Source organism: Pongo abelii, chromosome 15 (genome assembly GCF_028885655.2).
Source record: "Pongo abelii isolate AG06213 chromosome 15, NHGRI_mPonAbe1-v2.0_pri, whole genome shotgun sequence".
Classification (NCBI taxonomy): Eukaryota; Metazoa; Chordata; class Mammalia; order Primates; family Hominidae; genus Pongo; species Pongo abelii.
In genome coordinates this window covers 72,094,426-72,119,881 of record NC_072000.2, presented here as the reverse complement: position 1 = coordinate 72,119,881, position 25,456 = coordinate 72,094,426, and the positions used below count along the sequence as shown (strand labels likewise).

Here is a 25,456-nt window from a genome sequence, read left to right as displayed (position 1 = left end):
AAGTCAATCTAAATGTCCTTAACTTGGCCCAACTCATTATAATTCCATTAACATGACATTAGCATTGTGGTTTTAGTACCCCTGTGGCTTTCGCTTAGGCACTCAGGGGTAATAACTAAGATGAAGTCAACCCCAGGCATGCACAGATGCAACATCCTTAGGAGGGAACTTTAGCTATCCCATTTTGGGCAGAACCCACAGAAGTCTTCCTTGCTCTTGCCACATAAAAGACCCAGAACTCAGTCCCATTTCTGGCAATCTGCTTTCAGGTCCCCTCTCTTTGCTGAGAGCTTTCCTTTTGCTTAATAAATTCTACTCTATTTACTCTCCAGTGGCTGCAAGCCTTATTCTTCTTGGTCATGGGACAAAAACTTGGACCTAGCTGAACTAGGGACTAAGCAGACTCCAACACAAGGTTAGCAGGCAGGCTGATCCCATGTTATCGGGCAACCCAGTAAACTAAGCTAAAGATCATACAGAACAAAAAAGTAAATTCATTACAATATGGTGTCAGAAATAAAACTAACTTTAGTGGCTGTAAGCTAGGGGCACTAAGAAACTTCATATTATAACAATTTCAACATTTCTTTAAAATACTGTACTTTAGTACTTATAACTATGGGCATTACTTTATTCCAGTTTAGTTTAGAACTGTATCTCCTTCAAATACATATATTTATGTGTGTGTGTGTGTGTGTGTATGTATGACACACACACACAAACTGAAAGATCCTTTGAGTCATGAGTCTATAATACCTACTTTAAGTTTTAAGCTCCTAAGAACTTTTAATTAAATTCATGAACAGTGAATTTTATGAGATACATTTGGCAATGTCATGAAACTAAAATGTCTTCTGTCCAGTAACAGCATGTATTGTGTCTTCATAAAACCTCAAAGCAGAATCTTAGGAGGCAGTCTTACTTCATGTGTTCCCCAAGAGAGGTCTAAAGTGCAAGTATTTTGAAATTATTTTCCTAAGACAGCATCCTTATTACAAGACTTAAGCTACAAGTTTGCCAATTCTGAGAATATTGTTCAGAAAACCTAAAAGTCTTCAGTATATTCACTGGCACATAAAAGGCATTAATTATACTCTTAACATTACATGTGTGATTTGCATGTTTGTGAAAAAGCAATCAAAGCTGCAAGTAATCAAATATTTCTCTTACTTTAAATACTGATAACACTAATACAGAAGCAACACTGTGGTTACACTTATAAGCAGCAATCAAAGCATAAAGCAAAATTAGAGACTTTCCATTGAAAAAGGCTTAGAGGAAACAATAAGTATTGAAAAGTTTTTAGTATGATAAGCAGCAAGGGAATAGAATAATTTTGACTACTGCATTAGGAGGCAGTATTCCATTATGAATAAGAACACATGCATTGTAATCACACATATCTGGATTCAAACTCGAGCCCTTCCACTTACTAGCCATGTGACTCTGGTAAAGTTATTTAACCTCTATAAGCCTCAATTTCTTCAACTATAAAAAGGGAATAATATAACCTACCTCACAAACTTATTTAGAATATGAAATGGAAAATGTTTGAAATGTACTCACTACAGAACCTGAAACAAAAAAAGTAGTTATCAATAAGGTGTAGCTATTTCTTCTTAACAGCATTTCAAACCTGTAGAATTTTTTTCAATATCAATGACTACTTATTTTTTCCAGTAAAACAATTAACACAAACTCTGAGACAATAAATAAGGACGCTGATCTTAAAAGGGACTTCAAAGCCCAAATGTTTATAATCAAAATTTAATCTTAAAAGGCGCTTAGGTTCAAACCATTAATGGTAATACAAAAAGAACTATTGCTCTGTCTAGCCATACATACTTTTCTCTCCTATAACCATCAAAACAGCCTTAAGGTTAAAAAAGCTATAATCTAATGCAAATGTTTCACTTTTAAGAAGATATTTCCCTGCAGAAACTGAGTCAACATTAAAATAATCTAGGCCAGGTGCAGTGGCTCACACCTGTAATCCCAGCACTTTGGGAGGCCAAGGCGGGCAGATCACGAGGTCAGGAGATCGAGACCATCCTGGCTAACATGGTGAAACCCCGTCTCTACTAAAAATACAAAAAAAAAAAAATTAGCCAGGCGTGGTGGCGTATGCCTGTAGTCCCAGCTACTCGGGAGGCTGAGGCAGGAGAATGGCATGAACACGGGAGGCGGAGGTTGCAGTTAGCCGAGATCGTGCCACTACACTCCAGCCTGGGCGACAGAGCAAAACTCTGACTCTAAAAAAAAAAAAAAGAATCTAAATTAATAGACATGTAAAATCAACAAGAATATTTATCTTTCAATATCAAAGATAAACAGAAGTCAAAAAAGGGGTAGGAAACAATGTTCAAGTGAACAATACATAATTTTTAATATCCTCTAATTTACATTTTGTTACTTGTATTGGAAGATAATAAAACCTTTAAACCACAGCTGTTATGTTTTACATAGATTCTTAAATGTTTGGGAAATATTTTTAATCTTACAAAGTTAATTAAGTGCCTCTTGAATTCTTATATTCAATAAAGGGAAAACATTCTAACTAGGAAAATTAAAGTTGTTTTCTGGCTTTTTATTTGTTTGACATATACAAAACTGTGTACGTTTAATGTATACAACTTGGAGAATGTACACTGTGAAACTATCACTGCGGTCAATGCCATAAACACATCCATTACCTCTAAAAGTTTCCACCTGTGCTCTTTATTTATGTAGTGTATGGGATAAGAACACAATGTAAGATCTACCTTTCAACAAATGCTTAAGAATACAATACTGTTCACTATAGGCACTGTGTCTCCAGGACTTATCATCTTGTGTAACTAAAACTTTTACGCTTTCACCAATACCTCCCTGTTTCCTCCTCCTCCCAGCCCCTGGAAATCACCATTCTACTCTTTGCTCTATGAGTTTGACTATTTTAAGATTCCATATACTAGTAAAAGTGGGATCATGTATTCTTTGTTCTTCTCTGTCTGGCTTATCTCATTTAGCATAATGTCTTCCAGGTTCATCCATGTTGTCACAGATGGTAGTATTTCCTTCTTTTTTATTTAAGGCTAAATAATATATTATTGTGTATATATATGACATTTTCTTTTTCCATTCATCCATGGATGGACATTTAGATTGCTTCCATGACTTAGCTATTGGGAATAATCCTACAATGAACATAGGAATTCAGATATTTATTTGAGATCCTGATTTTAATTCCTTTGGATATATGGCCAGAAGCAAGACTGCTGGATCATATGGTAGTCCTATCTTTAATGTTTTGAGGAACCTCCAAACTGTTTTCCATAGCAGGTAGCTACACCAATTTACATTCCCACCGAAAGTGAACAAGGGGCCAGGCACGGTGGCTCACGCCTATAATCCCAGCACTTTGGGAGGCCGAGGTGGATGGATCACCTGAGGTCAGGAGTTCGAGATCAGCCTGACCAACATGGTGAAACCTCATCTCTACTAAAAATACAAAAAAATTAGCTGGGCGTGGTGACACATGCCTGTAATCCCAGGTACTTGGGAGACTGAGACAGGAGAATCACTTGAACCCAGGAGGCAGAGGTTGCAGTGAGCTGAGATGGCGCCATTGCACTCCAGATTGGGCAGTAAGAGCGAAACTCCATCTCAAAAAAAAAAAAAAAGTGAACAAGGGTTCTCTTTTCTTCACATCCTGCTGACTCCTACTATCTTTTGCGGGTTTTTAAATAATAACCATATTAAGAGATGTGAGTGTTATCTTATTGTGGTTTTGATTTCCATTTCCCTTATGATTAGTGAGTAATTTTGTGAATCTTTTCTTATACCTGTGAACCATATGTATGTCTTCTTTTGAGAAATTTATATTCAGTTCTTTTGCCCATTTTTTAATTGTATTGTCTCTTGTTTGCTTGCTTGTTTTTGTTTTACTATTGAGTTTTGGAGTTATTTATATATTTTGGATATTAACCCTTTATCAGATTTATGGTTTCCAAATATTTTCTCCTATTTCGTGAGTTGTTTGTTCGTTTTCTTATTTCCTTTGCTATGCAGAAGCTTTTAAGTTTGGCATAGTTCCATTTGTCTATTTTTGCTTTTGTTACCTGTACATTTGTTGTCATATCCAATAAATCATTGCCAAGGCTGCTGTCACAAAGCTTTTCCTCTATGTTCTCTTCTAAGAGTTTTTAGTTTTTAGGTCTTATGTTTAAGTCTTTAGTCCATTTGAATTTATTTTTTGTGTATGGTATAAAATAAGGGCCCAATCTCATTCTTGTGCATGTGAATATCCAGTTTTCCTAACACCATTTATTGAAGAGGCTGTCCTTTTCCCCTTGTGTATTCTTGATACCTGTGTCAAAGATCAATTGACCACACATGCGTAGCTTTATTTCTGGGCTCTCTATTCTGTTCCGTTGGTCTGTATATCTGTTTTATGCTAGTATCATTCTGTTTTATTATTTGAAATATATTTTGTTATCAGAAAGTATTTCCCCTCCAGCTTTACTTGGAAGGTAACTGTATTAACTGTACTGTATTAACTAAATGAACTACATTCAAGAAACGCAAAGGATATGTAACAATATCAACCAAAAAAAACAAATTTTGTCTTTGAAAAACACAAGAAAATATCCTTTGACCAAACTCTCATACAGCCAATATTCTACTTCAAACTGTTTATTTGAATTTAATTAAACAGTGAGGGGTTATCAGACTCTATTCAAGAGATGATCTAATTTCTCTACAATGCTTTCCTTTGATAAGTTAAAAATCATAACATAGAATATCATCTGACATTGTTAAACTTCTAAAGAAGGCATTACAGTAATATTATGTGGACAGAGCACCAATGTTAAATTCCCACCTTGATGATCACAGCTCTTTGTATAAAATCTTGGTTGATGTCTCACAGAAGTTCATGCATCACACTAAATTAAAGGTACAGAGCTGTCAAATTATCAACATATCTTCTATATTCAGTTTTAAAGGGGTGCAGGGGAGACACTTAAGTTTTAGTTTCCCAGTATCTTTTCAATTTTTAGAATGAATGTTAGGATGTTTTCCCTTTAAGTAGTGTAAGAATTGAAGTAGGCATCTAATTAGACATGCATTTCAAAAATTGCCTAACTAGAAAAAGTGTGATACATCATTCTACAAATATGTATTGGACACCTACTCAATATATGACACTATTCAATATAGGCAGCTATGGAGGATGCATAAGAACATAATTCTGTTTTCAGGGGGCTTTATAATACAACTGAGGAGCTCAGATATATACACGCAAATATTTAAGCGACACTGCAAGGCAAATACATAATTAAAGTTCCGATTAGAAGTTAAGACCATGTGTATTACAAAAGAAAGTAGAATTAACTGGGGCTAAAACAGTGATACAAAAATCTCAGAGGACAGACAGAACTTGAGAGCTCAGATAGGAAAGAAAAAAATTTAGAAAGGAAGATATGAACAAGGAGGACATCCACAGCTAAAAAGCCACAGAGAGGTCTCGGGGTAGTAGACCAGCAGTCTGCACAGAAGAGAAATGACAACATGGGAGGAGTAGGTTGGAGCCAGAAGGAAGAGAACTTTAAATATTACATCATATCCTAAACTAAGCCTTAATCATGCAATAAATATTAATTAGAGCATATATTATGTGCCATACATTGTCCTAGCTGCAAAGGATACAACTGTGGACAAAACAAATAGTTTCTCTGCCCCCACAGTGCTTATAGTCTAGTAGCTTAATTCTATAAGCATCATGGTACCATACAATGCTTCTGAGCATAGGAGGGATGTGACTAGAGATACACTTTGGGAAATGATGTAGCAATGGTATGTACCCATATGTACTATTACCGATACAGAAAAGAGAGAAGCAGACCCATTAAGATACTACAATAACAACCCAGGATGGAAGTGGCAAGTGATATTATTCAATTATCCAAATGACTCCTTAAGCAATCTTAGATAAATCACCTCATTCTCTGCATCCCTGTACTCATTGGAAAACAAGATTGCCACTCAGCTACAACCTTAAGATCTTCAATTAGAAAATTCTAAAACAAATCAAGGTACTGTATAACATACGTAAAGTAACGCTAAAGACTAAGAGCTACAACTGGCCTTCCTTTCCAATGTTTTCTTAGCAATACAACTTTGGAATTATGCATGTGCTTTATGAATTTAACCACTACCTATCAGTCTCCAAAAGAACACTCACTTTCTAAATAAGAATGGAACCCTGGCCAGGCACAGTGGCTCATGCCTGTAATCCTAGCACTTCAGGAGGCCACAGTGGGCAGACTGCTTCAGCCCAGGAGTTCAAGACCAGCCTGGGCAACATAGCAAGACCTGTCTCTACTAAAAATCAAAAAAATTAGCTGGGCAACATAGCAAGATCTTTCTCTACTAAAAATCAAAAAAATTAGTAGCTGTCTCTACTAAAAATCAAAAAAATTAGCATGTACCATGTGGTGGTACATGCCCGTAGTCCCAGCTATTTGGGAGGTTGACGCAAGAGGATCACTAGAACTCGGCATACCTGCAGTAAGCTATGACCAAGCCATTGCACTCCTGCCTGGGAAACACAGAGAGACCTTGTCTCAAAAAATAAAAAGAAAAAAAGAATGGGACATTTAAGGACCAAAGCTAGACATGATAAAGCGTTTACCCAAGAGACTATGAAGGTCTCTACTACCTCCCTTTAATTCCCTCTGTGTAATCTATAGTCCCAAACAAAGGACAGACAGAGAAGTTACTTACAAGCTACTTACATATTTTAAGAAACAGAAAAGGAACAGTAGACAAGATACTTATTTTATTCTCCATTATATCACAGAGAGCGATTTGTCTCTACAATTACCTTATTTGTAGAAGCCTTAAGGGCAAATACTATGTTTTATTCATCTTTATTATCCCATTGTTCCTAGCATGGAGTTTTGGACACAAGTGCTGAAGGTGGAATCGAAAAGGAAAGACAAAAAGAGTCTGAGATCCAAAAAATAAGTGTAAGTTAACCAGATAAAGGAGGGTTCAGGCAGTAACAGCATCCACCAATGAGACAGACAGAGGGGGATATAATAGTGAATAAGACATGATCTTTCCTTCTGAGGCACTTGCAGCCTTGTTAAAAAATATTTTAGGAGGAAAGAGATAAAATACACCAGGCATCTGGAATGAGGTAACTAGTAAAATTAATAATTAAAGGCTACTTTTTACTGAATATGCCAAACATTGTGAAGAACATTACAGACATTATCTCATTTAATACTCACAGCCCTATGAGTCAGATATTGTTATCCTCATTTTTCAAACATGGAAACGAAAGGTTAGAGCTGGGATAAATACTTATTCAAGGTCATAAAATTAGCAAATAGTGGAGCTAAGATTCAAACCAACATCTAACTCCAAAGCCAGTACTTTTAGCCTCCAGGAACCAAGATGATGGCAATGAAGGTGGTAGAAAGTAATCAGATACTGAATGTATTTTGAAAGTGGAGCCAAGAGGATGTCCTGAAAGATGAAGAGCAGGATTTAAATTGAAGAGGTATTAGATAATATGTATGGGACCAGATGACTAAATGGAAGAGAACCAGTGCATCAAAATCAAGTCCCCTTCTCCAAATACAGCCAGTGCCATTTCTTTATGACTACCCAGAGCCAACTTCTACTCATAAAACCCGCCCTACTCTCCTTTTCATTTATTTATTTTATTTATTTATTTTTTTTTTTTTTTTGAGACAGGGTCTTGCTCTGTCGCCCAGGCTGGAATGCAGTGGCATGTTCATAGCTCACTGCAGCCTTGAACTCCTGGGTTCAAGCCATCCTCCCGCCCCAGCCTCCCAAGTAGCTGTGACTACAGGTGTGCAGCACCACACCCAGCTAATTGTTTTGTGTGTGTGTGTGTGTGTGTGTGAAGACGAGGTCTTGCTGTGTTGCACAGGCTGGTCTCTAGCTCCTGGCCAAGTGATCCTCCTGCCTTAGCTTCCCAAATGCTGGGATTTCAGGTGTGATCCAGCACACCTGACCTCCTTTTTTTTTTTAACTTTTTATTTTGAAACAATTTTAGATTTACCAAAAAGTTGCAGAAAGGGTAGAGTTCCCAAATGCCCTTCACCCAGCTTCCCCTAATATCACCATCTTACATACCATAATACAATTATCAAAGCCAATGTATTAAGGGTGATGCAATACTATTAACTACAATACATCTTGCCAGTTTGAGCAATTAGAAATTAAGCTGCCATAGATACTCTTGTACGTATCTATTAGCACCCCTGCATGTCAAGGTTCCCCATGATTACCTTCTGGCTCAATGATTTACTAGAAGGACTCACAGGACTCAGAAAAGCTGTTATATTCACAGTTATGGCTTATTACAGCAAAAGGATACAGATCAAAATGAGCAAACAGAAAAGGAGCATAAGCAAAGTCCAGGAGAAACCAGGTGCAAGATTCCAGGTGTCCTCTCCCAGTGGAGTTGTATGCATGTGCTTAATTGTCCTAGCAACAATGTGTGACAACACATGCAAAGTAATGTCAACCAGGAAAGTTCACTCAAGCCTTAATGTCTGGCATTTTTAATGAGGGTCAGTCACTAGGCATGCAATGCCTGCATGCGAATGACCTCAGCTATTTAGATTGTAGTCCCCAGATCCCCAGAGAAAAATAGGCTTCACCATAAATCACACTGTTTGCATAAACTATCTGATCAAACCAGTACCTGTGGCTCAAGTCCTCAAGCATATAACACTCTTACTGGGCAGAATATTCCCAGGGCCCAGCACTCATCTCCCAGGAGCCAGTCAAGGGCAGTCCTGAAAAGAGGCCTTTTTTGGGAATGGCTGGATATGAGTAACCCATGCCAGCTGAATTAACCCTTGCCTGCATAACCTATGAATCCATTTCTGGGCTAACCCATTCATTGTAACAGTGGTACAATATAATATTGTATGGATATATCAACATTAATTTAGCCAATCACCTACTTACTAACTTTTAAGTTGTTTCTAGGTTTTTGCTAGAAACAATAAAAACAAAGTTTCAGAAGTCATAAAGAGCTACATAAAAGAAAGATACACTTTTTCTATAATTATTTTCACTAACTGATAAAGGTTTAGTCTAGACTGTGAGTTTCAGGGACCTGAATGAACATAGGATAGGTTTAAGAACAATCTAATTTCAAATGTGAGTGAGCCAACAGTAGGCATTTATGGAAAAGAAAAACACTGTAAAGGACTTTTCTTACCTCAGAAGTCCTATGGTGCTTGTTTTCAGTAAAAATATGAAAGTAATAAGAGTAAACCAAAAATTACATTTCTAGAAAAGTGATACAACAATGTTACACACAGCAAAATAGGACTGCAGTTTTAATGGTATATCTATGTCTACATCAAGGGTCTAGGATTCCTACTTTACAATCAGAGTAACTTCATCAGGCTTTCACAAAAGTGACAGTTCTGAATATTTATGTTTAAGATAAAAATAAATGTTGAAACTGGGGACATACATTCTTTTTCCTCTTATCTCATCAGTTATAAACACAATATTCCCAATTTATAATTAATAAAACCTTAATTATTTTAAATGAAGTAGCCTAGTTTCTTATCTTTCTATTTTCAATATTTATTAGTATCTAAGACAAGGTATAATCCTACATAAATTAAACCCACTTGGCATAATGGAACAGCTCATGGTGTAAAATAAATAAATAAATAAATAAATCCAGGCCCACATGAAGTTCACCATTAAAAAGAGAAAAAAAAAATTTATGCTTGTCTCAAATAATAATAAAAAATTTAACCTTGTTATATGTCCACTTTAAAACCAGAACAAATTCTTTCCATTTGTTAATGATTTAAAACTGTCTTTAAAATAGCAAAATTAAAAATGTACATATTTTGATTCATTTTTCTAAGCAGCTTTAAACATAAAAATAATCATTAATATTCCAAAAACCTTAATAAGCAATAAATTAGAGCAATGGATATTCTCAAAAGGCATGTAATCAAGAACACAGATGGCCACAGAAAAACGGATTATAAGCACATCTTAGTAAAATAACTTGGATTTTAACAACAACTTTCAATGAAAATAAGGCATTTCCCTCTTAGAATATTTAATAATATATCCAAATTTATCTCCATATACCTCTTTTGTAAATGGTGTTAACTGGTACTCCTCCCCTTACAACAGAAAACATTTGTACAATATCAAGAAATGAAGGAAGTAGAAGAAGATTAAGGGGAGACAAAAAAGTTCAATATTATTCATATAACAACTGAAATAGATTTGTTGAATTCTCTGAAAAAGTAAAAATGTAGACCTTGGAAATACCAGTAAAAAGCATTTCCAAAGAATTTTCAAAAGGTGAAAGTCCTGTTATCTAAGCAATGCATTTTCATTATCTTTTATTCCAACAACTTATAAAACTCTGGAATGGAAAATAAATAAAAAGAATACAACTAAGATGGCATACTACAAAGGTCAATTTAAAAACAAAAACATAACAAGAATTTCAGCAGCAAGCATAAAAAAATTCAAATTATGTTTTAAAAGATAAAGAAAAATATTCCAATGAATATAAATATGACATACATATGGTAAGACTATTTTCATAAACCTTAATTGTACTTTCATTAGCTGTTACCTCCTAAATATTAGTTATCCACAGTGCTAGGTCTTGGAAATCAGAGAAACAGAAATTATAATCCTGTCATTAAGTTTACAGTCCACCATAATTCTGTATGTCTCAGAAAAAAAGAAAATTCTGCTGTGGAAAAAAAAAAATCCCCTAACTGGCAGCTAAAAGATCTCTCATTCTACCCACTGCTTGTCCTTTCCTATGCTGAGTGTCCTGGAGCAAATCAGGTCACTTTTCGGACTCATTGTCATCTGCAAAATGAAGGCGCCAAACTAAATTTTCTTTAAGGTCCTTTCTGGCCAAAACATCCTATTATTTTAATCTGATACATAATTTACAATATGTGTAATAACTATTCTGTATGTGGTAATTAGAGGTCAATGATAAAGTCAACATAAATAGCCATAACCACAATTTATTTTATAAAGCAGTATTTAAATTTTTTTCGGTTACTTTTATCAAGTATCTCTAAACAGCTTCAGAGCCTACTGTTTTTTCAATACTAGTGTGAACACTTTAAAAAGACAAAGGTTCCGCATCTTCCATCCCAATAGCAGAGTATCACTTACACCTCCTCCATAAACTTCAGGAAAAAAGATTCTACCAGACTTCTACAACTGTTTCTCAAAACTGCAGTCTGAACATATTCAAAGGTCTATAAAATTCTCTGTGAAAATTTTTTAATTTTATGTTTTCATTTCAGTGATAGCCTCAAAATATTAGTAAAGCCATCTTATAATTGAAAACTTCCGAACGATATTAATACATCTGTTTTCAATCAAGTGATATCGATTAATTCCTCTTTAATTCTCAGGGACTAACGTAGAAAAAAGCAACAGCATACTTAAAACTTAAACGCATTCATGCCCACATGAGGGCCAAATGTCACCCTTCCCAAAAGACAAAGGTTTTTTAGTACTAGTTCAAATAGAGAAAGGGGGAAAAGCTGAATAATCAGATTTTATATATTTTTTATTTATATATTTTTATTTTTATATATTTACATTTATATATATTTCAAGACAATCTGTGAGATAAGCTTATATATATAGCAAGCAATAATTTAATTTAGCAAATTATCATATATAACATATTAAATTGACATAATTAATTTGAACAGTACTATGGTGCCTGTTCAAAGTATAGTATAAATGTGTAAAAGTTCATGATTTCCCCTTTTTTTTTTTAATTAAATCTCAGACCTGTGTGAGATTTTGCATTTAAATGTATCAATTTAGCTAGGAAAATTCCAACATTTTCTAAAGAAAATATTTTTCAAAATCCTTTTAAAACCAATCTTACAATCTTAATTGTCACAAAAAACAGATATCACAGTTATATAAGTACATAGTATAATCTGCATTTATCTCTAAATAGAGAAACAAAGCCAAAGGCAGAGAAATGGGATATTTAGTACCTATTTTTTCAGAGGGTTCTATTAAAAACAAAGAAAAGCAGTGCCCCTTTCTCACTTGGGAAAATAAATCACCTTAGGAAAAACTGAAAAGCATTAGCCTACAGTTACTACTTAAAAGCAAATAAACACAACTTTTAAAAAGTGAATTTTATTTTGCACGGAATTAAGTCAAGCAACAGTATGAATTAATAATAAAATAAGAATATATAGTCATCCCCCTGTATCCATGGGGGATTGGTTCCAGGACTCCTCTGCAGATACCATAATCCATGGATGCTCAAGTCCCTCATATAAAATGGTGCAGTGTTTGCATATAATCTATGTACATTCTCTTGTATACTTTAAATCAACTTTACATTATTTATAATACCCAATACAATGTACACACTACGTAAATCTCTGCTAAACTATAGGGAATCATGACAAGAAAAAAGTCTGTACATGTTCAGTACAAAGACAACAATCCTTTTCTTTTTTTTCAAATATATATATATATATTTTTAGAGAGAGGGTCTCACTGTCTCCCAGGCTGAAGTGCAGTGACATGAACATGGCTCAATGCAACCTCAACCTCCTGCGCCCAAGTGATCCTCCCACCTCAGCCTCTTGAGTAGCTGAGACTGCAGGCGCACACTACCACACCCATTGCTTTTTCAAATATCTCCTATCCTTAGTTGGTTGAATCCATGGATGCAGAACCCACAGATACAGAGGGCCAACTATACACATAAATTTCTATTCAATCAAGTATCTTTATACAGTATTTCAAAGTTCCCTTATTCTCCTTGACCAGGAAAAATATGAATTTGAATTTATCATTTTAACCAACTACAATAAAATGTAAAAGATGAACATCACCCAAGATAAACTTAGCAGCACTTGACTTTAATTCAAAATATAAACTAAAAAGTTATTAAAGTATGCAGAACTTTTTGAATGTCATATTTTCTCCCTTGACTTCTTCCTCGGTTTTATAAATCTCAAAGGCTGTGTGGTAGTTTATATTACTTATACATATTCTTTATGTTGCAAAGATCCAAGATTTTAATTTTCCAAAAACAAATCTAAAAATTATAAAATCATAACCAAATTTTATCTCAGTTTAAGGAACTGTCTTTTCTTGAGATGAAGCATGACTAAAATTGAGAAGCCTGAATGTTGATGAGGCAGTGGAACAACAACTAAAACTCCCTGACACACTGCAGATGGGAGTATAACTTAGTACACACTTATGTCTTGCAGGTTACACATCACAAGCCCTTGCAATATCCTGTCATCTTCAGATTTCTGATCACAATGCCCGCTACAAAAAGCCATGCCACAAATAATCTTTCAAGGTTTTCTTACTGACACTTTCATTACTATCATTCCAACATCCCTTAATGGTTGACCTCTGACCGTTTGAAGCAAACCAAATCCTATTGTACACAAAACAGCACTGAACACAATAACACAGTATCTAAACCTAAAATACTTAAAACAAAACTACCAACAACTGCAGTATTTTTTTTAATTATATAGAAATAGATCTAGGCAATTTCATGAAGTTTTACTACTTTATATTTACTGCAATGTGAGAAATGTGATACAAAGCATACACAAAGAGTAAACAATGAGAAGGAAGAAAAGGAGGGACTAAAGGAACTTTTAAAAACATCATTTAAATCTACTCCAGGCTCAAATTATTAAAAGAATAAAATAATCTCAGCAGATGAGCTAATTTAAGATGATGGTGATGTTTGCTATAGCAATTAGACTGTACTACCTTTAAAAAGTCATCTGTTTTACATCTTCCTCTAATTTTATTATTTGATACTATAAGTCAGTGAATGTAATATAAAAGAAACAAAAGAAAGGAAAAGAAAAAAGAGAAAAAAGGAAAAACTTACTGGGATTGAAAACTCCTCAGCCAAATACTTCAAGGAGGATGCTTCTCTTGCCAAGAACTTGTTTCTTTCTTTAAGATTGCCTTGAAGTTGTGTATCAAACTCCTTTCTGACCACAGAAGCAACAGAGTCAAGAATCACAAGTTTAATTCCTTTTGAGATAATTTCTTCTTCCAAAGATTCAATCCTATAAAAGAAGAATTTATAAAATAGTCAATAAATTTAAGATAAAATAAATAAATAAAGGTATTGCAAAGGCTAAGCAACTTAAAAACAATAACAAACTATTCTTTCCTAAGTTACAGTAATGATTTGCAAGAATTCAGTAAACCTAACTTGTAGACATATCATACTTTTCTGGAAACAGAGCAAACTGTTTCTGTGTAGTTTCAGAATTCCTTGATTCTCCTAAGATAATGTTAACGCTCCAATTCTGGGGTAAAACTACTTGTGGTAGCCAGTCTACAAAACGGCCCCCACTTACTCCCTCCTCTTGGTATTTCGCATCCTTGTATAGGTCCCTCCCACAGTGTGCCAGACTTGATCTGTGTGACCACAAGCATATGACAAAATCATGGTACCTTATTTCTGAGTGTGGGTTATAAAAGACTACAGCTTCCATCTTGGGTACTCTTTCACTTGCCCAGTCTCTCAGGTCACTTACTCTGAGGGAAGCAACTTGCTATGTTGTGATTTATGGAGAGGCCCAGATGGTAAGGAACAAAGGCCTCTTGCCCACTGCCAGCAAGAAACAGAGGCCTCCCAACGACTACATTAGGGAGCTTGGAAGCAGGTACTCCAGCTCCAGCCAAGCCTTAAGATAACTGCAGCCCTGGCCACCAGCTTGACTATAACCTCTTGAGAGACATTGAGCCAGAAACACCCAGCTAAGCTACTCCCAGACACTTAACCCTCAGAAACTATGTGAAATAATATGTATTTGCTGTTTTAAGCTACTAAACTGTGAGACAATTTGTTAATGAAATAATAGATAAGTAATACACCACTTAATTAATTAAATATAAAACATTTTATTCATTTAATTTTTTTTGTTTTTCAAGAAAGACTTCAACCAAAAGGCTATAACAAAGAAGAACACTGAAAAAGTTACTCCACATAATTCTAACCTATAAAGACTTTTTTCACTTAGAAGCTGAAACATAAAAGATAAAACATAAACCTTCAACGCATTACTAAAAAATCAAAATCGAAAGCAGCATACCTTTGTAGAACTTCATCACAGGTGAGTTCCCGATAAAGATGAACTTTACTACTTGTCAAAAGTAACTTTTCTTCAGTGTTAAAATAGCTGGGAAAACGGGATTTTGCTATCTCAACCAGTCTGTGGGTGAAAAAAATTGCACAAACGAAAATAGTCAATTCCATTTAAAGCCACATTGCTGAATCTCTACTTAATTTTACCTGAGAAACTCCTAAGCCTTATCAATAGAGCAGGTATAAGCAAAATGGCTTAATATACAGGTTTAGAATTAAGCTCTCTTTTGTAAGCACTAACAGAGGTTAGCAGTCAGAGCATGCAACCAGCAAGGGCTGTTGGATCTCATCTAATCTTGAGCAAACAACAATGTCTCTTGAGATTTATCTTTCTGGGATTAAATATGTTTTTTGTAAGTGATATTTAGAGGAGCAGCTATAAGATATGTTTACTAAATAAGAATGCTTTCATTTTCTTGAATGAAATAAGTATATTTGAACAAATATGGTATATTGTATTATAATAGATATCAGTAAGTCTTCATGTCTCATTCCAGAAAAATACACTTTCTCAATTGAAACAATTCATGCAAATTAATGCTATGCAATAATTCCTTGGTAAACAGAAAATTATGGCCCAAATAAATTAATGTTCCAACACTTTCTTAGTAAACAAAAAATGATTTTCTAAACACTGAATTCTGGCCTCAAAGCCAGTTTAATATATGCAGTAGGCCAAACACAAGAGAGTGACAAGTTAAAATGCCATCATTCATATTACAAGATATGGAAAGCATTACTAGAAATTTCTCATATTTATGGTTAAAAATGTTAAAAATATAAGTCTTTGAGTTTAACCATCTCTTTTCATTTTAAATGTTTTGAGTTTAACCATCACATTTCATTTTAAATGAAATGACATTTTATCAGCCCTAGAACTTAGCCATCCCAGGGGAACTGGGAGGAGAGGCTGTAAACTCGAAAACCATCCTATATTTTGTGTTCCATTTAGAGACTCAAAAGTACAAAAGAACAGTGTTTTCATTTCTAAACAGTTAGAGTTCTGAGAAGAGGCCGGGAACTTTAAAAAGATAACCAAAACAAGTCCTTACATTTGCTATGATCAGAAATAAAAGAGAAAAACCCAAAACAGGAAAAGAGAAGAGAGAACTTCAACAACTGTTTTTAAGTATATTTTTGAACAATTTGAAAAGAAAAATATACATAGCTAAGTTGAACAGGAAGAGGAAAAAATACTTCATGAGTAAGGAATAGTACCAAAAGAGGTGTGAAGAGTGAGAATAAAATGGATCAAATAACCATCCAGGAAAAGAGCTTAAGAGAGGCACAGGGATTGAAATGGAAGAAGGAAATGAGGTAAGTGAGGAAATCAAGAAATGAGATGGCATTGGCACAGGCAGAGCAGCCAAATCCTGAGGGTTTGGGGGAAAAGTGTAAATGTTTGATTAGGGAAACTATTTGCTGAGTTTAATGCTGGTCAGAGAAGTCAGCTAAAAACCTCTGGCACTTAGAACCTACCAGTTTTTAACAGGATAGGTCTGGCAACATCTTCTAGAAACATGGAAGTTTTTCAAAATTTGAATGCCCAAGTTGATTAGGAACCAGATTGAGAGTACCTAGCTCATTAGCAACAAGAACTGAACAGCTGACAATTTTCTGGATTTCCACTAGTGGCTTGAGTAGTGAAAGGCTCTGGAACTTATTGCTGCTTTCCCATTGCTGAAGGCCTCACAAAAGGAATGGTGGTCAATGGATAGACATGAACAACATTTGTTCACAGTTACCATGCTAAATAACTGTATTAAATGGATCATTTACACACCAATATGCTGTAATTTTCTATGTTTCTCTAAATGTTTTTTATTTTATAATAAACATCTAAAAATATATAAATCAAAAACCAAATATAAATGCTGTATTCGACATGCCTCACATTCATCCTAGTAACTTCTTGCGACAATCTTCATCGCAAAGATCATTTTTGTTTAGGGCAAAAAACAGAAAATAACCTATCATTTGCTCCCAGACATTAATTACATAAAGTTTGAAAATAATGCCATCTAGTGGATATCTTTTTATAAAAAGCATTCTTTTCAAAATGAGCACTAAGATCCATTCATTCAACAAATATTTATTGAGGACCTACTATATGCCAGGCACTGTTCTGGGTGCTGAGAATATGGCAATGAACAACCACCACTACCAAAAGAAAAAGAAAAGCCCTTCCCTCATGGGGTTTACATTCTACTGAGGAAGACAAACAAATAAATATATATTATATACGAGGTAATAAGGCTCTAGAGGAAAATGAAGCAGGATGAGAGAATAGAATGTGACAGGTGGGGCTAGTGCTATTTTATATTTTATGTCAGGTGAACTGACAAAGCCTCATTAATAAGGTGACATTTGAGCAAAAGCTTAAAAGAGATAAGAAAATGAACCATGTGGATACCCAGTGAAACAGCACACAAGAATAGAGAATTATAACAAGTGCAAAACTTTACATGTGGAAAGATGCCTGGTGTGTCTGAGAAACAAGAAAGGGACTAAAGTATCTGGAACACAGGGAGTAAGAGGGAGAATAATAGAAAACAAAGAGCTAGCCAAGGCCAAGATCACATAAGACCTTTAGGTCTGTGGTATTTTTTTTTTTTTTTTGCTAAAGTGGTATTTTTTTTTTTTAGCTTTTATTTAGCAAAATAGGAAGCCTAGAAGCAGGAACAACATGATCTGACTTCTTTTTTTTAAAAGGACTGCTCTAACTGCCCAACGGAGAAGAGGCTTGGGCAAGAATGAAAGCAAGGAGATCAGCTAGCACAGATAAGAGCTGGTAGTGACCTCACCCAGGGAAGTAACAGGTCAAGTGATGAGAAGTAACTAGACTCAAGATATAGTTCAAAAGAAGAGCTGAAAGAATTTCTTGGCCGGGTGCGGTGGCTCACGCCTGCAATCCCAGCACCCTGGGAGGCCAAGGCAGGCGGATCACCTGAGGTCAGGAGTTCAAGACCAGCCTGGCCAACATGGCAAAACCCCATCTCTACTAAAAATACAAAAATTAGCCAGGTATGGTGACGGGCGCCTGTAATCCCAGCTACTCAGGAGGCTGAAGCAAGAGAATCACTTGAATCTGGGAGATGGAGGTTGCGGTGAGCCAAGATCACACCACTGCACTCAGCCTAGGTGACAGAGTGAGGCTCCGTCTCAAAAAAAAAGAAAGAATTTCTTGACTAATTAGGTGAGTGTCTAGAAGAATGGAATCACAACTTTATTGAAGCAGAAAAGACAAGATTCAGATAAAGGTTTTGGTTATTGGTGCTATTTGCAAGTTTTATTTCCTTCATGGGGGAATCAAAAATGCAGTTTTGGACGTATCAGGAAATCCATGTATGTAAACCTATCCAAGTTCCATGTCATTACGCAAATGAATATGAATCTGAAGTTCATGGGAAAGCTCAGAATTCAGATATCAATAGGAGTTACAGCCTATAAAAGATTTTAAAGATCATAAGACTAGATGATATTAGGGATTGAGTACAGATATAGAAGAGAAAAGGTCCTAGGACTAAGTTCTGGGATTCCCCAAAGCCTAGAAGTTAAAATGATGAGAAGGATCCAGCAAAAGGGACTGAGAGGAGGAAGTGACCAAGAATGTGGGTGTAAAATAAGAGAGAATGGTTCCAAGAAGCCAAGTGGGCTGGGCATGGTGGCTCAAGCCTATAATCCCAACACTTTAGGAGGCCAAGGCAGGAGGATCTCTTGAGCCCTGAAGTTTAAGACCAACCAGGGCAATATACCAAAACCTTATCTGTACTAAAAATTAAAAAATTAGCTGGGCATGGTGGCATATGCCTGTGGTCCCAGCTACTCGAGAGGCTGAGGTGAGAGGATTGCTTGAGTCTGAGGGGTCAAAGCTGCAGTGAACCATGATAGCACCACTGTACTCCAGCCTGGGTGACAGAGTTAGGTGAGACCCTGTCTAAAAAAATAAAAAGTCAAGGGAGGAAAGCTTTTCAAGAAAAAGAGAGTGATCAACTCTTTCGAATGCTGCTATTGGGTTGGATAAAATTTTTTAAATCAGTTGCTTTATAGAGCTGGGAACTAAAGCCTGGATAGAGTGAACTCAAGAGAGAATGAAAGAAGGGATTTCCACTTTAGCCCACAAAGGATTAACTGGTACACGAATTGCACTAAAATAATAAGTAGAAAATCAGACAGAATACATGAAATAACAGTTTTCAAGTACTGAACAATAGAAAGCTTGAGACTGTAATTCTTGAGAGAAAGGAAACAAACACAATGAGCTTACAATCACCTCAGTTTGCTCCACAGGCAGTTTCCAGGCTGCAACACAAGAAAGGGAAAGCAAACACAGCCTGGTAGACAACCTGAGTTGAGGAGATGGGGATCGGAGTTTGGGAAAGCTAAGGTGGCTAGAACTTATGGGGCAGAGTACCAGAGAGGAAGCAGGTGTGCAGAGTGAGCACTGCAAAGATCTGCAGAGACGGCCACTTGAGAACTAATCTGCACATGTGTGAAGGGAAACTACCTGAGGTTGAGGAAAGAACCACCAGAAAATATCAGACTGAACAGCTCCTAGTGCCCACACAGGGTGGGAACAGTTCGGGTTTACACAAGATGAAGAATAAAGAGACCTTATTATACACTGGGCATTGGGCAGAATTTTCAGAAGGATTTTACCTTAGTAGTGAAGCTAAATAAGTTTCAGAACAAAAAATCACAGTCATGTGCTGCATAACGACATTTCAGTCAATGATGCATCACTTAATACAACCGTGGTCCCATAAGCTCATATAGTATATTTTTACAATACCTTTCCTTTGTTTAGCTACACAAATACTTACCATTGTGTTGTAATTGCCTATTCAATACAGTAACATGCTGTACAGGTTTATAGCCTAGAAGCAATAGGCTATACCATATAGTCTAGGTGTGCAGTAGGTATACCATCTAGGTTCATGTAAGTACACTGTATGGTGTTAATACAACAACGAAATTGCCTAACAATGCATTTCTCAGAACATATCCCCATTGTTAAGCGAAGCATGTCTGTGCCTGGGATTTTTCCATAACAACATAGAAAAGCAACCTGCAAAAGGATCAAACTAATACTAAAATGTACCTTAAAACAAAACCTAACACTCTTTAAAGACATGTTAAAATCCAGCACCCACCAACAACGTAAAATTTACAATGTTTAACATCAAATTTAAAAACTACCAGACAAGTAAAGAAGAGGAAAAGATCCATAACCAGGAGAAAAATCAGTCAATAAAAACAGATTTAAAAAATTATATATATGATGGCATTCATAGATAAAAACCTCAAAATGGCTATTATTAATCTTCTACATTTGCTCAAGGAGGTAAATAAAGCAGGGGTTGTCAAAGTGTGCACTATGGCCCTTGCCTGGCCTATTGCCTGTTTTTGTCAATAGAGTTTTATTAGAACACAGATGTATTTTTAATATTCTGTTTGACAAAATAGAAGTGCTTCTACTACATTCTGAAGTACAACCATTGTCTCAAGGAAAAACACCTGTACAAGTGGGTTCTCAGCCTAAGAAGTCACTTTTTCCATGGGAGACCATTTTTACTTGAAAGAATGATTGACAGATAAGTTACGGTTTTTCTGACTTAAGTATTTGCCAGACGTTTTCTCAAAATGAGCAAAGTAAGCCCGACACTTCAAGAAAAACAAGTGGCAATATTTATTGCCAATGATAAAATTCAAGCTTTTAATGAAAAATCAGATTTCTAAAAAACTTACATCTGCTACCATGAGTTTGACTGCATCCCAATACTTAAATACTTTTTGTTCAGATCAGTGGAGATACTAATGAAATTTTTTTATATTGAGTAATAAAATGTGTCAACATTTAGAAGAACTCCATAAGACAGTGAACCAATATTTTCTGAGTGATAAATGTATAATACTACAAAATCATGCATAGGTAAATATCCATTAAGAGCCTAAGACAGATGAATAGATTTTAATGTAACTGTAGAAAAAATGCAATAATACGGTTTCAGATTCTATATCACAACTAACCTCTAAGCAACTATTACTCAATTCCTGGTGTAGTATCAAAGAAGCATATCTTTAATTATCTGAAGAGACTATTAAAATATTCCTCTCTTTCCAACTATAACCAGTATAAGGTCAGATCTTCATATCTCAACCAAAACAACAGATTGCAACAGACTGAATGCAGAAGCAGATATTAGAATCAGGCTGTCGTCTATTAAGTCAGACACTAAAGAGATTTGCAAAAACATAAAACAACGCGACTCTTTTCTCACTTTTTTTAGTCAAAAATGTATTTATTTTCCATAAAAAATACATGTAAAGGCCAGGTGCAGTGGCTCACATCTGTAGTCCCAGCTACTCAGGAGGCTGAGGCAGGAGGCTCTCTTAAGTCCAGGAGCTGGAGGTTACAGTGAACTATGATCATGTCACTGCACTCCAGCCTGGGTGACAGAGCGAGGTCCTGTCTCTTAAAAAAAAAACAAAAAACAAACAAAAAATATATGACGGTCAGTTTTGTGTCAACTTGGCTAGTCCGCAGTCTCCTGTTATTCAATCGAACACTAATCTATGCATTGTTATGAAAGGATTTTGTAGATGTCATTAATGTCCATAAACAGATGACTTTAAGTACAAGAGATTATCCTACATAATCTGGGTGGGCTAATTCAATCACTTGACAAGCCTTAACAGCAGAACTGAGACTTCCTTTAAAAAGACGAAATTCCACCTATGGACTACAGCTTAGGCCCTTGCCTGAGAGTTCTAACCTGCCCTTTCCAACAGCCTGCCCTATGGATTTCAGACAACTCCACATCTGCATATGTCAATTCTTTGCAATAACTGTCTTAATATATGTGTTCTACTGGTTCTATTTTTCTAATGGAGCCCTGTTTGGTACAATATGCTAACATGTAATGGCCAGGCACAGTGGCTCACACCTGTAATCCCAGGACTTTGGGAGGCCGAGATGAACAGATCACTCGAGGTCAGGAGTTTGAGACCAGCCTGGCCAACATGGCAAAACCCCATCTTTAATTTAAAAATTCAAAAATTAGCCAGGCATGGTGGCAGGCACACTGGTGGGCACCTGTAATCGCAACTATTCGGGAGGCTGAGTAAGGAGAATCGCTTGTACCCAGGAAGTGGAGGTTACAGTGAACCAAGATCACACCACTGCACTCAAGCCCGGGCGACAGTGAGACTCCATCTCAAAAACAAAAACAAACAAACAAAAAAACACACACCATGTAATGGACTTACTGCATAATAGATAATAGTTAAATATTCTTTAAATTATCCAGTTTAAATTCCTAATATGATAAATATCAATTGATATAATCCACCTAAAGAGTTTAAGGGCCCTGAAAATTAAAACTTTAAAAACTACAGCCATAAAGCAAAATCTGAAAGATCAACCACCAAAGAAATCATAGATAACAAAAGATAGCATAACCAAAGTTGAAAGATAAATTATAGAATTATAGCCTAGGAAAAAAAATCATATAAACATAAATATCCATAATACACAAAGTATTTATATATATCAATAAGAAAAAATGGACAAAGCGTATTTCTAGGTAATTTGCCAAAGAAATATAAATGGACAATGAATATATGAAAAGATGTTGGTTCACAATAGTTAAAACAATGAGCTATCACTTTTTTCCCGTAATTACGACAAAATTAAAGAAACTAAAAACAGTGATGAAGGCTCTCAAAGTACTGTTGGTTGAGATACAATTATGTACAATATTTCTAGAAGAGAATGTGGCAGTTTATACAAAAATTTAAAATATATCCTTAATGGATTTCTGATGGATTAAAGATATTGACATAAAACATAAAACTATAACTATATTAGGAAAAAACTGTAAGACAATATCTTTGATAACTAATAGTGCGGGAAAACTTGTTAATTAAGATCTGAAAACCAATACCATTAGGCAACAACTTCAAATTAACAAATTTCTGGCCAGGCATGGTGGCTCATGCTTGGAATTCAAGCACTTTGGGAGGCGGAAGCAGGAGGGCTGCTTGAGCCCAGGAGTTCGAGACCAGTTTGGGCAAGATGGTGAGACCCCAGCTCTACAAAAAAATTTTTTTAATTAGCCAGGCGTGATAGCACACGTCTATAGTCCCAGCTATTTGGGAAGCTAAAGCAAGGGGATCTCTTGTGCCCAGTAAGTCGAGACAGCAGTGAGCTATGATTGTGCCACTGCACTCTAGCCTCAGTGAAACCTCGTCTCTAATAAATTTTTTTAAATTATAAATTTATCTTCAACAAAGGACACTACAAAGATGACAGATAACAGAGCAGGAGGAGATATTTTCAATGTGTAAAACTGACAAACAGTTAATATCTAGAAGACACACAAAAAGCTTCTACAAATCAAGAATAAAAAGACTGGAAGCCCAATGAGAAATGGGATAAAGATAGATTCATAGACAGAAAGCCCAAATGTCAAACAGGTATTATTGAATGAATGAATGAAAACACTACTTGGATCCTTTCTCGGAGTCAATCATTTTTTCCAACCACAGTTCAGTGGAAAGAGGATATGAGTTCACCTCTCAGCTATCTTACTAGCCATACGATCTTGGGCAAATCACATGGTTTCTGAGTCCCATTTTCCTTATTTCTAAAATGAAGATCATAATACCCCGCTCCTTACCTGACAGTGCTGTTGTATGCATCAACTGAGATAAATGTCAATTATATCATGCTGCAATATGCTCTAATTTATAAAATATTATTTATAGCATTATCAGTCTTAATGACCCTCACATTACAGAATGGCTAGCATCCCTGGACCACATCTATTTATTACTGTAAAAAAAAAAATTTATTCTTGCACCCCCCTACAAATTCCCAAAGTACCTACTAAAGGGGAAACTGTCTGCCTTACTCCCCCAACTGAGAACTACTAATTTATAAAATGGAGGTAGTACCATTCTAAAGGGCCATGCTGTCAGAAAAGCTACCTTTATACTCTTAGTCCATCAAACCCCAAAACAATATCCCTGAAAACCTATTAAGAGCTTTATTTCTAAAATCTCCTTCCTCCCTGGATGAATCATTTGCATATCAATTGCTAGTGGAGATGTCCTGAGGTAAAACACCACCGACTTCCCAACTTCCCCTTCCATATCATCTAACTTAGCCTAACCCTACATCCACCCTCAATGTCCCACTGCCCAGAACCACTCATTTCTGATAGCCAAATAATGCTAACTATCAATCCCACAATCAAAGGATTTACTGTGGTAGAACGCCTCAGAAAATGGTTAGAAGTGCCCCTCTTTTAAAAGAAAAAGAAGTTCTAGGCCACATTTTAGTTGTTCTTTTGCCATCAAATCTCACCTTGCAAGTGACTATCTATGCCTTAATTTGGACCTGACAGCTACAATGCACTTTAAAGATTCCAATTCTGGAAAGAGTTAACTGCTCATGGATACAGATAGACTTCTTTCTGAATCAGTTCCAGAATCAAAAGGCATATGTCAATTAAGGAGCAAAACCATGTACAAAATTATTAGTTCCCTATGTGACTTCATAGCTCTTATATAAAAGGAAAAATAAAAGCTTTTCATTAGTGACCACATGCCAACTTGAAATAAAACATACGCTTAATGTAAAAAGTTTTCCAAAATCCTAGTTAAAATATAGCATCATAAATGTGCTAAAATGTAGGCTTATTGCTTCTCAAAGCTTCTTGTACATACATACTGTATCTCTGTTCATTCATTCAATATGTATTACTGAATATAATGATATGAATCTATTAATTCATTACAGATTCCAGAATATTCCAAACCTTTGTTACAGTAATAAGTACTTATGACTAATTCTATTTCTATCCTAGAAACTTTTCAGGATCTCCCTCCCCATTAATTCACCTAGATTCACAAATGATAAGGCAGCTGGAACTGAAATGAGGAAAACCTACCCAGTGTCATGAAACCATCTCAAAAAAATGATTAAGAGGAAATTTATCTCCCCTATTGTTTCTTTCTGGGTCAAAGATTCCAAATTTATACCAACAAGCAAATATGTCAATATGTCAATGGTCTTAAGACTACACTGGTATTACCTTCAGAATCAGCCCGAGTCATGGCTGGCCACTACCACTCCCTGCCATGCCTCCAATTTTATATACAAATCCAGAAAGAATGACACTCTAAATACAGCTGTATGGTGCATAATAATGGGGACATGTACTGAGA

General features: G+C 35.7%; 1 protein-coding gene across 20 annotated transcripts in view; it reads right to left on the bottom strand.

Moving 5' to 3' along the window:
* The window catches only part of RAD51B (RAD51 paralog B), a 799,436-nt gene that overhangs the window by 716,782 nt on the left and 57,198 nt on the right, over window positions 1–25,456 (bottom strand). For all 20 annotated transcript variants that reach the window (XM_054530766.2, XM_063715899.1, XM_063715902.1 and 17 more), the window contains 2 exons: window positions 15,171–15,290; window positions 13,952–14,135 (listed from right to left, as the gene is read on the bottom strand). In XM_054530766.2, coding sequence (XP_054386741.2) covers window positions 13,952–14,135; window positions 15,171–15,290 — 304 coding nt within the window. The remainder of the gene's footprint in view (window positions 1–13,951; window positions 14,136–15,170; window positions 15,291–25,456) is intronic.